Consider the following 11544-nt stretch of genomic DNA (forward strand, 5'->3'; position numbering starts at 1 on the left):
CTGGGTTCTGGGCTCTGTCGATCATAGATCATGGCTTTGGCCTTGAGCTCACTGACCGATGAGCTAATTACTGTGCTGGCCAGAGTTCCTCCTGACCAGAAGGTAAGTTTGGTGTGTATCCTGGGTCTTGGAGGGCCAATGTTGATCTCGACTAGCAATCCCCGCGCATCCAGACTCTCCGAAAGCGCGTAGAGGGAGCTCTGCGTCCTGGTACTCATGGACGTACCAATCAGTTCGCCGTAGCGCGCAAGTTGGAGGGATTACAGGAAAAGTTCCAAGTCCTCAACCGAGATGAGCTGGCCGATGCTCTAAGTACTCGCCTCAAGGAACTAGAGGGCTATCGCGACACATGGCATCCAGAAATCCTGAGCCTACTCTTGCAACTTTCAGATCGCCCAGATCAATTATCAAACCTTGATCGACTCCCAATTCCTGCCAACGCCCTCGAAGAAGACAAGTCGCTATTGTGGTCCGACCTCAATGCCCAAGGAACCGCCTACAGCCATGAAGACATCTGGGAAGAGGTGGATTTCGCAGCCAACTCTTCAGAAGATGAACTCTTGTCAATCTCAGATGGCGGGGATCTCATTTCTTCTAAACTGTTACCAGTGAACCCCGGATCTCAAGAAAAAGAATACGTCATTCCCGATGAGGTCTTCGGGTCAGGTGAAGACGAAGATCTCATTACCTCGATACAAAAGGCCCAGTTCTGGACACCAGAAAACCATCCGAAGGTCGCAAAGGACCAGCAAGATGCATCCTGCATTATCACAGAACTACAGTGTGCCAGAGAGACAATATTCATGCTTCAAGGCTTACCGACATCCATCTTCTGGCGCTTGGACACCGACATTGAAGTTGATCGCAGATATACTCTCGCATATTCCTCTCGCACATCTCTTTCGGCATTACTGCGATCATTCACTAAGATCGGAGCCAAACTAGATGTTGCGCGGCGCTTTACAAAGATGCCGCAGACCATCCCCTACCTGCAGACCTTCTGCCGGGGCGTAGAGGAATGGTTGCTTGAGTTTGATAGGACTCTTTCCCGAATCCAGTGCGAATACCTCTCACCTGGCTCGACAGTCAGCTTAATTCAACTGCTCGATGATGTTCGCCGATACTCTCGCAATCTCGAAATGCTGGCTGAACTCATCTCCAAGCTGGAATCGACCTCGACTACTCAACCTATGCGCTGCCTTGACCTATTTTACAACTTGGTTTGCATGGTCGAAGCTCTTGGTGACGAGAACGCATCCGGAAAGCTTGCTATACTATTCTTCTCCTGCTTCAAAACATATACAAGTTCAATCCAACTATGGATGCAGGCAGGAAAGGTTGATTCTAAAGACAACACTTTTTTTGTGCGAGTCAACCGGGAGAACGGGGAACTACGTACTCTCTGGCACAACTGGTTCGTATTGGACGAGGGCAGTAGACGACAGAATATCCCTCAATTTTTGGAACCTGGAGTACAGAAGGTGTTTACGACTGGCAAGAGCATGGTTTTCTTGCATCGTTTGAACGCACAACCGGACATTTCAGAGAATGAAAGCAGCGATACGGTTTTCGATGAATTTTATCCTCCAACCGGATCTTGTTCATTTTCTCTCCCTTTCTCCGTGCTGGTCGAGACCGCCTTCGATCGACTGGTAGATGTCAACCACTCACTTAGCTCTGGGCTGTTACGCAAAGAACTCGACGAACAATGCGGCTTGTGGACATCTCTCGATGCTCTGCAACATGTGTACCTAGGAAAAGACCTGAGCATTGTCGGCACTATTGATGCGAAGATCTTCGAGCTGATGGACCGAGGCCGCTCCTGGGACGACAAATTCCTGATCACCGAAGTAACAAGATCGGCATTTAGCGTCATGCCTGGCATTGACCCATCAAAGCTGGTTGTGCGATCAGCGGGCTCTTCAGCTTCCTACATATTAAAACGGACCGTCAAAATTCTCGAAACAATTTCAATAGATTATGTCCTTCCTTGGCCTGTGGCAAATATCATCACCCAAGACGCCATCCAATCCTACCGGCTCATTTCCACCTTCCTCATGCAGATCCGGCGTGCCAAGTATGCTATTGTGCGGGAGCGCATAAGAGATGCACGCAATTCCGTCACAGATGATCAACATGATACTCTTATCCACGCTCTGCATCACAACTTCCTCTGGTTCCTCGACTTCCTCTACTCACACCTCACATACCTGGTTATCTCCACCGCAGAGCAATCATTACGATCGACGCTCTCCAACGCAGAAGATGTCGATGCCATGATATCCGCGCACCAGGCCTACATATCCTCATTGAAAGAACAGTGCCTCCTATCCGAGGACCTTGAACCAATCCACGAGGCCGTCATCAACATCCTGGACCTCTGCATCCATTTCGCAGATCTGCAGACCGCACGAGATTTAGAGGAACATCATGATAGCCGGATAAGTACATCACGCGGACATGGCTTTGAATCCGACTCAGATGAGGAAGATGATATTCATGAGCAGACTCTGACGATCTCATTCCGTGAATCGCCCTACAACCACCAGATGCGAAACGTGGAGCGCCAGTTCGACCACCTGACTAGCTTCGTTGCGGATGGATTGAAGGGTGTTGCGCGAGTGGAGGGACTTCCGAGCTGGAATATCTTGGCAGATCGGCTCGAATGGAGGAAAGGCTGGTTGAAGTTGTAATGAATATCTCAGTGCTAGATATCCTGGCCTTGCTGATCATCGGGCATGATCTTGCTCTTGATATCTTTCATGCCCTTACGATCTATGGAGACTACGAGCCCCATGACTGTACAGCAAAATCAAAATAAAAAAGAAATCTTGCTTGAATTTTGGTATAATCTTTAGTATCTTCCACGGTAGTGCACTTACAATAACTTGATTGAATATGGCATGCGTAACTTTCTTGTTTCGTAATATTCTTTTCGATGCGACGGAGAAAACCTTTTTCACTCCCAAATAGCTTTGAACCAATAAACGGTAATATAGACAACGGAACAACAGGTTAAATAATGAACAAGAATTCAATTCTCTTGTCTCTCTAACCGACCCAGCGTCTGGCGCTGAAGAAGATGCGGCCCCAGGGACCAATCTCACCCCACTCCTCGGCGTGGGGAGGCAGGTAGCTGGCAATGCCGCCCATGACGGTACGCTCAGGGTGAGGCATGATAGCCAGGACACGGCCGTCGGGACTGCGAACACCTGCGATACCCTCGGGACTGCCGTTGGGATTGAAAGGGTAGGTCATAGTCGGCTTAAGGGTGGCGTTGTCGACGTAGCGGACGGGGGCAAGGTCTTCGCGAACGAAGTCCTTGGCAGTCATAGACGGGCTACCGGCGAAGGAAGCACGACCTTCGCCGTGAGCAACGGCAATGGGGAATGAGGAGCCGTCCATGCCGTGGAAGAAGACACTGGGACGCGAAGGGTCGGGGTCGGAGATGCGGACCATGGCCACACGACCTTCGTACTGCTCGCTGGTGTTGCGCTCGAAGCTGGGCCAGTTGCGGGCACCGGGGATAAGCTCCTTGACACGAGACAAGAACTGACAACCGTTGCAGACACCGAGAGCGAAGGTGTCGGGACGCTCGAAGAAGGCCTGGAACTCCTTGCGAGTGTTCTCGTGCAGGAGAACTGACTTGGCCCAACCTTGACCGGCGCCGAGGACATCACCGTAGGAGAAACCACCGCAAGCGGCGAGACCGGCGAAGGTGGATAGGGAGACGCGGCCTGAGATGAGGTCGGTCATGTGGACATCGACGGCGGAGAAGCCGGCGGTGTTGAAGGCGAAGGCCATCTCGGCCTGGCTGTTGACACCTTGCTCACGCAGAATGGCGACACGGGGCTTGTTGGTGAAGGGCGAGTACTGAGAGAGGCTGGTCATGAATGGCAGGCCATGATCCTTGGGGTCGAAGGTAGGGTTCCACGACAGACCGGGGTTGGCATCGTCGAGGATGTTGGCGAACTCCTGCTCGGCGCACTCAGCGTTGTCACGGAGCTTCTGCATGTGGTAGGAGGTCTTGGCCCAGGTCTGCTGGAGGTTGGACCGGGTGTTGCGGTACACCAGAGAAGCCTTGTGGTAGATGGTGAGGTTCTGCTTGGACTTTTCGGAGACACGACCAATCTTATGGATCAGGCCAGGAGGAGGACCGCAGGTGGCGAAGGCAGAACGGAACTGAATCTCATGCTCCTTACGAACCTGGAAGACGGCACCCAGCTCCTCGTTGAAGAGAGACTCAACGACGTCCTTGGTGTGGAAGGAAGAGCAGATGTTGTCGATCATGACCTCAACACCGCAGCGGCCGGCGAACATCATCTCAGCAAGAGTAGTCAGCAGACCACCGTCGGAGCGGTCGTGGTAGGCCAAGACAATACCAGCCTCCTGCAGCTGCTGAGTGGCGTCGAAGAAGTCACGGAAGAGATCGACGTCATGGATATCGGGGCACTCATTGCCGACCTCGTTGAAGACCTGAGCGAGGGCAGATCCACCGAGAGTCTTCCGGCCGATTCCAAGGTCGACGAACATGAGAACAGTCTCTCCCACGTCCTCGAGGCTGCGGAGAGCGGGGGTCCAGGTCTTGCGGAAGTCGCTGACCGGAGCGAAGGAAGAGATAACGAGCGACATAGGCGCAGTGACCTCCTTGGCCTCATTCGAAGCCTCGTCCTTCCACTTCATCTTCATGGACATAGAGTCTTTTCCGACGGGAATACTGATGCCAAGCTTGGGGCACAGCTCGAGACCAATGGCCTCAACAGCCTCGTAGATAGCAGCACCCTCGCCAGGGTGGCTGCCAGCCGACATCCAGTTAGCAGAGAGCTTAACGCGGCTGAGGCGGTCCACCAAGTCAGAAGCAGCAAGGTTCATCAGGGACTCAGCGACGGCCATGCGGGCAGAGGCACTGGAAGAGATCAGAGCCAAAGTGGGCTTCTCACCCATAGCCATAGCCTCACCGGTCTTCACGCCATGAAGCAGAGAGGTGGCAGTGACAGAAACATCGGCAACGGGGGTCTGCCACTTGCCAACCATCTGGTCACGAGCAGTAAGACCACCGACAGTACGGTCACCAATGGTGATCAGGAAAGACTTAGAGCCGACGGCCGGCAGAGACAGAACGCGGTTGACGGCCTCGCCAACAAGCTCAGTCTTCGAAGTAAGCGAAGGAAGATACTTGATGAGGCTGGAGTCCACAGCAGGCAGAGTCAATTTGCGCGAGTCAACGGTCCTGGTCATGCGAGGCGTCTTGCCGAAAAGCACAGACAAGGGCAGATCGATGGGAGCCGGGTATTCCTTAGACTCCCGGTCGAGCAGGATCAAACGCTTCTCCTCCTCGGAAGTACCGCCTCCACGACCAACAACCGAGAAACCGCAGCGCTCACGCTGAGCAATAGCAGTGAACTTGTTCATGCTGTCCTCGCCAACGGCAAGGACGTAACGCTCCTGAGCTTCGCAGCACCAGATCTGCATGGGGCTCATGCTTCGGTCGGCGCTGTCAATCTCGCGCAGCTCGAATTTGGCTCCCAGGCCCGAGTCGTGAATGAGCTCGGGAAGAGCGTTCGACAGACCACCGGCGCCAACATCGTGAATAAACTTGATAGGGTTGTTGTCACCCATGGAAACACAAGCGTTGATGACCTCTTGGGCTCTGCGCTGGACTTCGGCATTGCCTCTCTGGACACTGGCGAAGTCAAGGTCCGCAGATCCCTCACCTGAGGCAATACTAGAGGCAGCACCACCTCCAAGACCAATGAGCATGGCGGGGCCACCTAGGACAACAAGGAAAGAACCGGGCTTGACGACGTCGGGATTTTTCAGAGCGTGCTGGGGGCGGACGGTACCGACACCACCAGCAATCATGATGGGCTTGTGGTAGCCACGCACCTCCTTCTGACCCTTGCCAATATCAATCTCGGTCAAGAGGGTACGGAAGTAACCAGCCGTGCAGGGACGACCGAACTCGTTGTTGAACGCAGCACTACCGATAGGGGCCTCCAACATGATGTCCAAGGCGCTAGCAATATGATTGGGCTTGCCAACGTCAAGCTCCCAGGGTTGACGGTGTCCGGGAATCAAGAGATCGGACACACAGTATCCAGCCAGGCCAGCCTTAGGGCGGGAGCCACGACCGACGGCACCCTCGTCACGAATCTCGCCACCAGATCCGGTAGCGGCACCAGGGTAAGGAGAGACGGCAGTAGGGTGATTGTGAGTCTCAACCTTTGCCAAAAAATGCACAAGTTCCTTGGTGTGCGACCACTCTCCGGTGGTGGTGTTAGGGGCCCAGAACGCACCCTCAGAACCCTCGAGAACAGCAGCGTTGTCACTGTAGGCACTGACGGTATATTCAGGATTCTTCTTGTGAGTGTTGCGAATCATAGCAAAGAGGCTGTTGGGCATGGGCTTGCCATCGATGACCCACGAGGCATTGAACTGCTTGTGGCGACAGTGCTCAGAGTTGACCTGAGCAAACATGAAAAGCTCGACATCGGTCGGATCGCGAGCAATTGCGCCGTTCGGACCATAGGCCTCGGCAAGATAATCGATTTCCGAGTCATCCAAAGCGAGACCAAGCTCCTTGTTGGCCTCCTGGAGGACCTCCTTGGGGGACTTACTGCCACCCTGGAGGGAAATAGTCTTGAGGGGCTGAGGAGCGTGCTCAGAGAACATCTGGCTCAGCTCAGGTTCATCCTTACTGATGATCTGGGTCATGCGATCATGCAGGGTGTCCAAGTATCCAGTCTTGTAGTCCTCAGCATCGTTGCGAAGGCAGGAGACCATCATACCACGTTCAATGCGCTTCACAAATTGGCGGAGGCCGCAGACGTGCGAGATTCCGGTAGCCTGGGAGCTCCATGGCGAGATAGTTCCGGTGCGAGGGTAAACGTAGAAGGTATCGAACTGGCCGTCGTCGGAGGTGAAGATGGGGGGAACGTCGGTGATATCGCCGTATCGCAGCAGTTGCTCCAGCACAGCGCGTTGACGCTCATCCAGCGGCTGGGTAAGGTGGACGTAGTGGATGAATTGAGCCCGAACGTCCTTGACTCCCAAGCTGGCAGCAATGGCAAGTCCTCGCGAACGAGAGAACGCCACCGAGCCCGGGATGGCCAGGAAGGAATCGGTAGGAGTCATCGTGTGAAGAAAAGAAGTCGGGTATGTACCAAGCCTCCTTGGGAAAGGAGGAGGAATGGCTCAGATGCCTCTCAAGATTGACTTAGAGGAAAGCCCCGCGATGAGTCGATCCTAAATTTTTTGAGTCCCCCCGCGCTAGCCGATTACGGAGGCTTATCGGTGAGTCACGTGCTGATTACACGGCAGTCGGTTCACCTTATCTTCTTTTTTCATATTGTCCCTATGGGTCTTTTTGCGAAACTAATTATAAGGAGTTGCTTTCCGACTGAGTTGGTTATTTCCGCTTAACTTGGTGATGCTGTCCCTTCCCCCCACATTTCTAGATGACCAAAGCCCCATCAAAAAGTAAATAAGTGGCTAGTGGCTTTTGCCTACTGGGTCAGACCATAGGGCTGATAGCATTTCATGCGTATTCATTCGTACTCAAATACAAGCATCAATTAACAAGTGCGTCGGCCAAGGCATTGGAGTCTCCTTTGCCAACAGGATGGGCTTTCTCGAAATCGATAATCAGTTGCTCGTGCTCCTGGCTTCGTGGGATAAATGCGGCCTCAAAAGGAACAGGATGGCTCAGAATACCCGGTGTAAAATGTACCATTGGCTCGACCTCTTTCCCATCCTGTCTAATGGGCTTTCGGATATCAAATACGGCCAGAGTGTGTGCAATCATCAAAAAAACAGATGTTTCAGCAACCAGGCGCCCTGGACAAACCCTGCGACCAAATCCAAAGGTCACATCTCCAGGCTCAAGAGCAGATGGACTTGACAGAAATCGCTCAGGGCAGAATTCTCGTGGGTTGGAATATGAAGAAGGGTCGTTGTTGAATGACCTGGAAAACGTCAGATGACTCAAACAGTTCATGGAAATGCTGCTAGTCATACCAGATATTGGGCAAAAGAATTGCGTCTTTGGGAATCAAGAAGCCGCTTATAATATCATCTTCATCTGTTCGGTGGGGAATCCCGAGAGGGCTGACTGTGTGCCATCTGAGTGCCTCCTTGACGACTGCATTCAGGTAGGGCAGTGTTTCTCGGTCAGCCGCGGTTGGGAAAGTCGGTTTGCCGAACACCTTGTCCATTTCGGCCTGAGCTTTATGTTGCACGTCGGGAAACAGAAGCATTGCCAGAAAAAATCCTTCTAGGACCCCAACAGTCTAAAAAGTCGACAATCAAAAATTAAGGACCGGTCTCTAATCATAGGTAGGTTAATAAAACTCACCGTATCTGATCCGCCGCCATAAAGTGCCACCGCTGACCATTTGACAATTTCTTCCTCTTCTCCTTGTTGGAGAAGTGTCGATACAAAAGACCGCTGGTCTTCCCCCCGATCCATTTGAAACTTTGTGAATTTCACAGGATTCTCAGCGAGCTTTGTCAGGGTCTTAAAGTGATTTCGAGCAATTCGTTGAAATCCCGCCCCAGGGAACCACTCTGGTAAGTACTTTACTAAATTTAGGTCAGTGGTGCGCTTTGCAGGGTGGTTTCATTCATAGCTTACATGCTGGGATCAAGTCGACTAGCCATGCACCTGGCGCAATGGCCTCAGAAAATTGTGACAATGCGAGATCAGCTAGGCGTACCAATGGGTCTTCGCCATGGGGTTCGATATTATAGCCGTATATCACATTTAGAATGAAAGCACCGGCGGCGCTTATGATCCGAGAATGAGCCAACTAATTTCTGAAACAGATATGCCTGACAACTCACGTTCTATTATGCTCAAGAAACTTCTCAGGTGTAAGCAGTACTCGGCATGTAAATCGACGGGCCTCCAATTCGAGTAGACTGTCAAACTTGGCCGCAGATTCTCGATTTCCGATTGCTCTTTTGATTGCTCGGCGATAGGTTCGGAGAAGAGGTGTATTGCCTTGGCTTGATGGTAATTTGCTCCATCCAGCACTATAATTGAAGTGTTAGATCCAAATACGTCTGCATTGTAAAGATTTCTAAGGAGTACATACAGTTCATTGGCAAAGACAAGATGTGGCCGAGAAGAATGCTTGGCGGAATTCTTTTCCAACATTTGAAATGCCAGATCTCGGTCATTGATGATGACTATGGTGCTGCCCAAGACTGTGACAGAGCTAAGGGGACCTATGCGCGGCTCTTAGCGCTCTTTCCTTATTGCCAGATTCTCCAGAATCCCCGGGGTCAGAAGCGAGACATTAATACCATAGAGATCTTTATGTTTTAGCCAGTGCTGCCACTCCTGTACACCCGACGGTGGAAGGTCGAGCAGATTGCCAATAATAGGCTTTCTTCTTGGCCCTGGAGGTAAAAGTGCATTTTTGTTTCTGGTCGAAACCCATCGCAAAATTGCAACCAGACCCAAAGTAATTGATAATATTGTCAAGTGACCTATCATCATGCTAGGGTAATTTGATCAATTTTGAACAGAAAAATATTCTGGGCTTGAAGGGCTTGAGAATTCAATGTAAGTTTTGACTCCAAAAATTCATGTGTTAGTTGACCGAACAGAGGAAGAAAAAGTCCAGATAGTTATATGTACGTAAATCATGGAGAGAATACGGATCGAGCCCAATCTGGTGAGTTGGAGCGCCTTGGAATGGCTGCAATCAGCCATGGAACAGAAAGGGCCAAGATCGGCCGCTTTAATGCATGGATGTTTACCAGTCTCGAGACACGGCACATACCATCTGCTGCTTTCTTAGTGGCTTGCTCGTATCCAAATTCCTTGGCACGCAGCTGGTAGTGGATGTAATCTAGAAGTGAGAAAGGGACGTGCGCGGGAATGCAGGGAAGGTCGGGCCAAAAGTGGCGGTGCTAAGTCTGCAAAGTTTCTGTATATTCCTTACTCAGAAAGCACCCGAGATCGAAAAGAATAAGCATCAGTTTGATTGGGCCGGGTGGCCGATCCAGGCACCTTTCGGCCACCTACGGCTGAATACTTGACTCGTCTAGTCTCTACCATATAATGTTCTCTGAAGCTATTTGCTTATACAGGTCCATTGGTGAATGAAACCAAAATTCAAAAACATCGCTTCTTATTGTCTACAGACCTTGACGGCAAAACCCTCATCTTATACCCTTTGAATGCAGTGAACGTGAGGCCAAGCAGACCAGTATCCTTGGTGTAAGATAATCATTGAATTAGTCATTGCAACAAAAAGGTCACAGGTTCACAAAATGCTTTCAATAATCCTCAGCGTTTGTGACAGTCTGCTCTTTTCAGTTCCCCGACTTAAGCACTAAAACGAAAGCAATGAGAGAATGACAGGTGGCTGAAAAAACACATGACATCACTACACTCCCTCCACGAGACCTATTCTTGAAACCTTCAAGGTTATATCAATTTTTGATCAGTTACCCATTATTCAATAGAGTCTATCTTGGCCTCCCATGCGTCCAATCATGCTCGGCCCTTTGGGTTTTGACGCATGTAAACCTCGCTGATTTTACACCACCTACTTATTGCACGCTCTGGGATACGTAAGTTGTTGCGACAGCATTCTGCATTTCTCGGGTCCCTAAGTATAAGTTAATATTGATTGATCAAATGTCAAAATTAAAAACCCATTTAGGTCTGTAGCGTGTATAATTCTAGAAACAGGAGGAAAAAGAAACCGAGCGATAATAATAAAAGGGGCTTCAAAGCTCGGGATATGGATGTAGAAAGAATGAGCTAGAAATTCAAGGCAAATGAGACTATAAAAGTCAAAAGAAAAAGAGGCGTAGTTGATGACCGCGGAAATGCTGAGCTAGTAGCAAGATCTTGTTTCAGTATGTTCCATTCAATGGCCGCGGAAAACCACCGTTCAGGATGGTTGTGTACATAAAAAGAATCTGCGTTAAACGCGAGAAGAAATTTTATCACAACCCAATTCGCCTGACATAATAATGATTGTAGTGATATCTCTCATTACAGAGAAGGATGGCATGGCAGCCCTAGTCATTTATGTATCAAACTCATATCTGCTCGCAGACATCACACAAATCGACCAAGACAACTTGATCCATCGTTATCAGCTCTGAAACTTGTGACCAAGTTCTGCGACGATGAGGCCTACCGAGTTGGAGTAACTGTTAGCCCTAGGAGATCTAGATGAGTCCAATCCCTGAGTACCCGAAAGAATAATAGAGACGCGTTATGGGGTTCTATGTATCCCTATAAGGGGACAGCTAACTAAAAACTTGCACGGAATTGGTTCATGTCGGTCGAAAAAGCGATAGTGTAGGGAGGTCAGTCGGGGTGATGGCGAAAAGGTCACGGTGGTGCGTGCCTTTTTGTTCAAAAACGTGGCGTTTCTGCCCAGGCTCCGCCGCTTTAACATGCAGTCGCCCACTTTTCGAATAAGGCTAGCCTCGAGCTAGAACGATATAGAGGAAAACTACACAAGAGACTGGGGCATCCATCATGAGTAAAAGAGAGATTAAAGAGTAAGCCCCGAG

The 11544-nt window shown here is 50.6% G+C and overlaps 3 protein-coding genes across 3 annotated transcripts; 1 reads left to right on the plus strand and 2 right to left on the minus strand.

Moving 5' to 3' along the window:
* Window positions 1-30: 30 nt before the first annotated feature.
* On the plus strand, window positions 31-2693 carry N7443_003537 (uncharacterized protein; the record flags this gene model as incomplete). Its single annotated transcript, XM_056883593.1, has 2 exons — window positions 31-102; window positions 156-2693. 2 exons carry the CDS (start codon window positions 31-33, stop codon window positions 2691-2693), a joined length of 2610 nt encoding a protein of 869 aa, XP_056741871.1.
* A 358-nt stretch (window positions 2694-3051) lies between these two features.
* Window positions 3052-7134, minus strand: N7443_003538 (phosphoribosylformylglycinamidine synthase; the record flags this gene model as incomplete). Its single annotated transcript, XM_056883594.1, has 1 exon — window positions 3052-7134. One exon carries the CDS (start codon window positions 7132-7134, stop codon window positions 3052-3054), a length of 4083 nt encoding a protein of 1360 aa, XP_056741872.1.
* Window positions 7135-7570: 436 nt separating this feature from the next.
* Window positions 7571-9157, minus strand: N7443_003539 (cytochrome P450; the record flags this gene model as incomplete). Its single annotated transcript, XM_056883595.1, has 6 exons — window positions 7571-7964; window positions 8017-8288; window positions 8354-8580; window positions 8633-8784; window positions 8842-9033; window positions 9096-9157. The coding sequence occupies 6 exons, from the start codon at window positions 9155-9157 to the stop codon at window positions 7571-7573; spliced, it is 1299 nt and encodes a 432-aa protein (XP_056741873.1).
* Between the last annotated feature and the right edge of the window lie 2387 nt (window positions 9158-11544).

This window comes from Penicillium atrosanguineum, assembly GCF_028827265.1.
Source record: "Penicillium atrosanguineum strain IBT 20685 chromosome Unknown utg000003l_segment0_segment0, whole genome shotgun sequence".
Taxonomy (NCBI): Eukaryota; Fungi; Ascomycota; class Eurotiomycetes; order Eurotiales; family Aspergillaceae; genus Penicillium; species Penicillium atrosanguineum.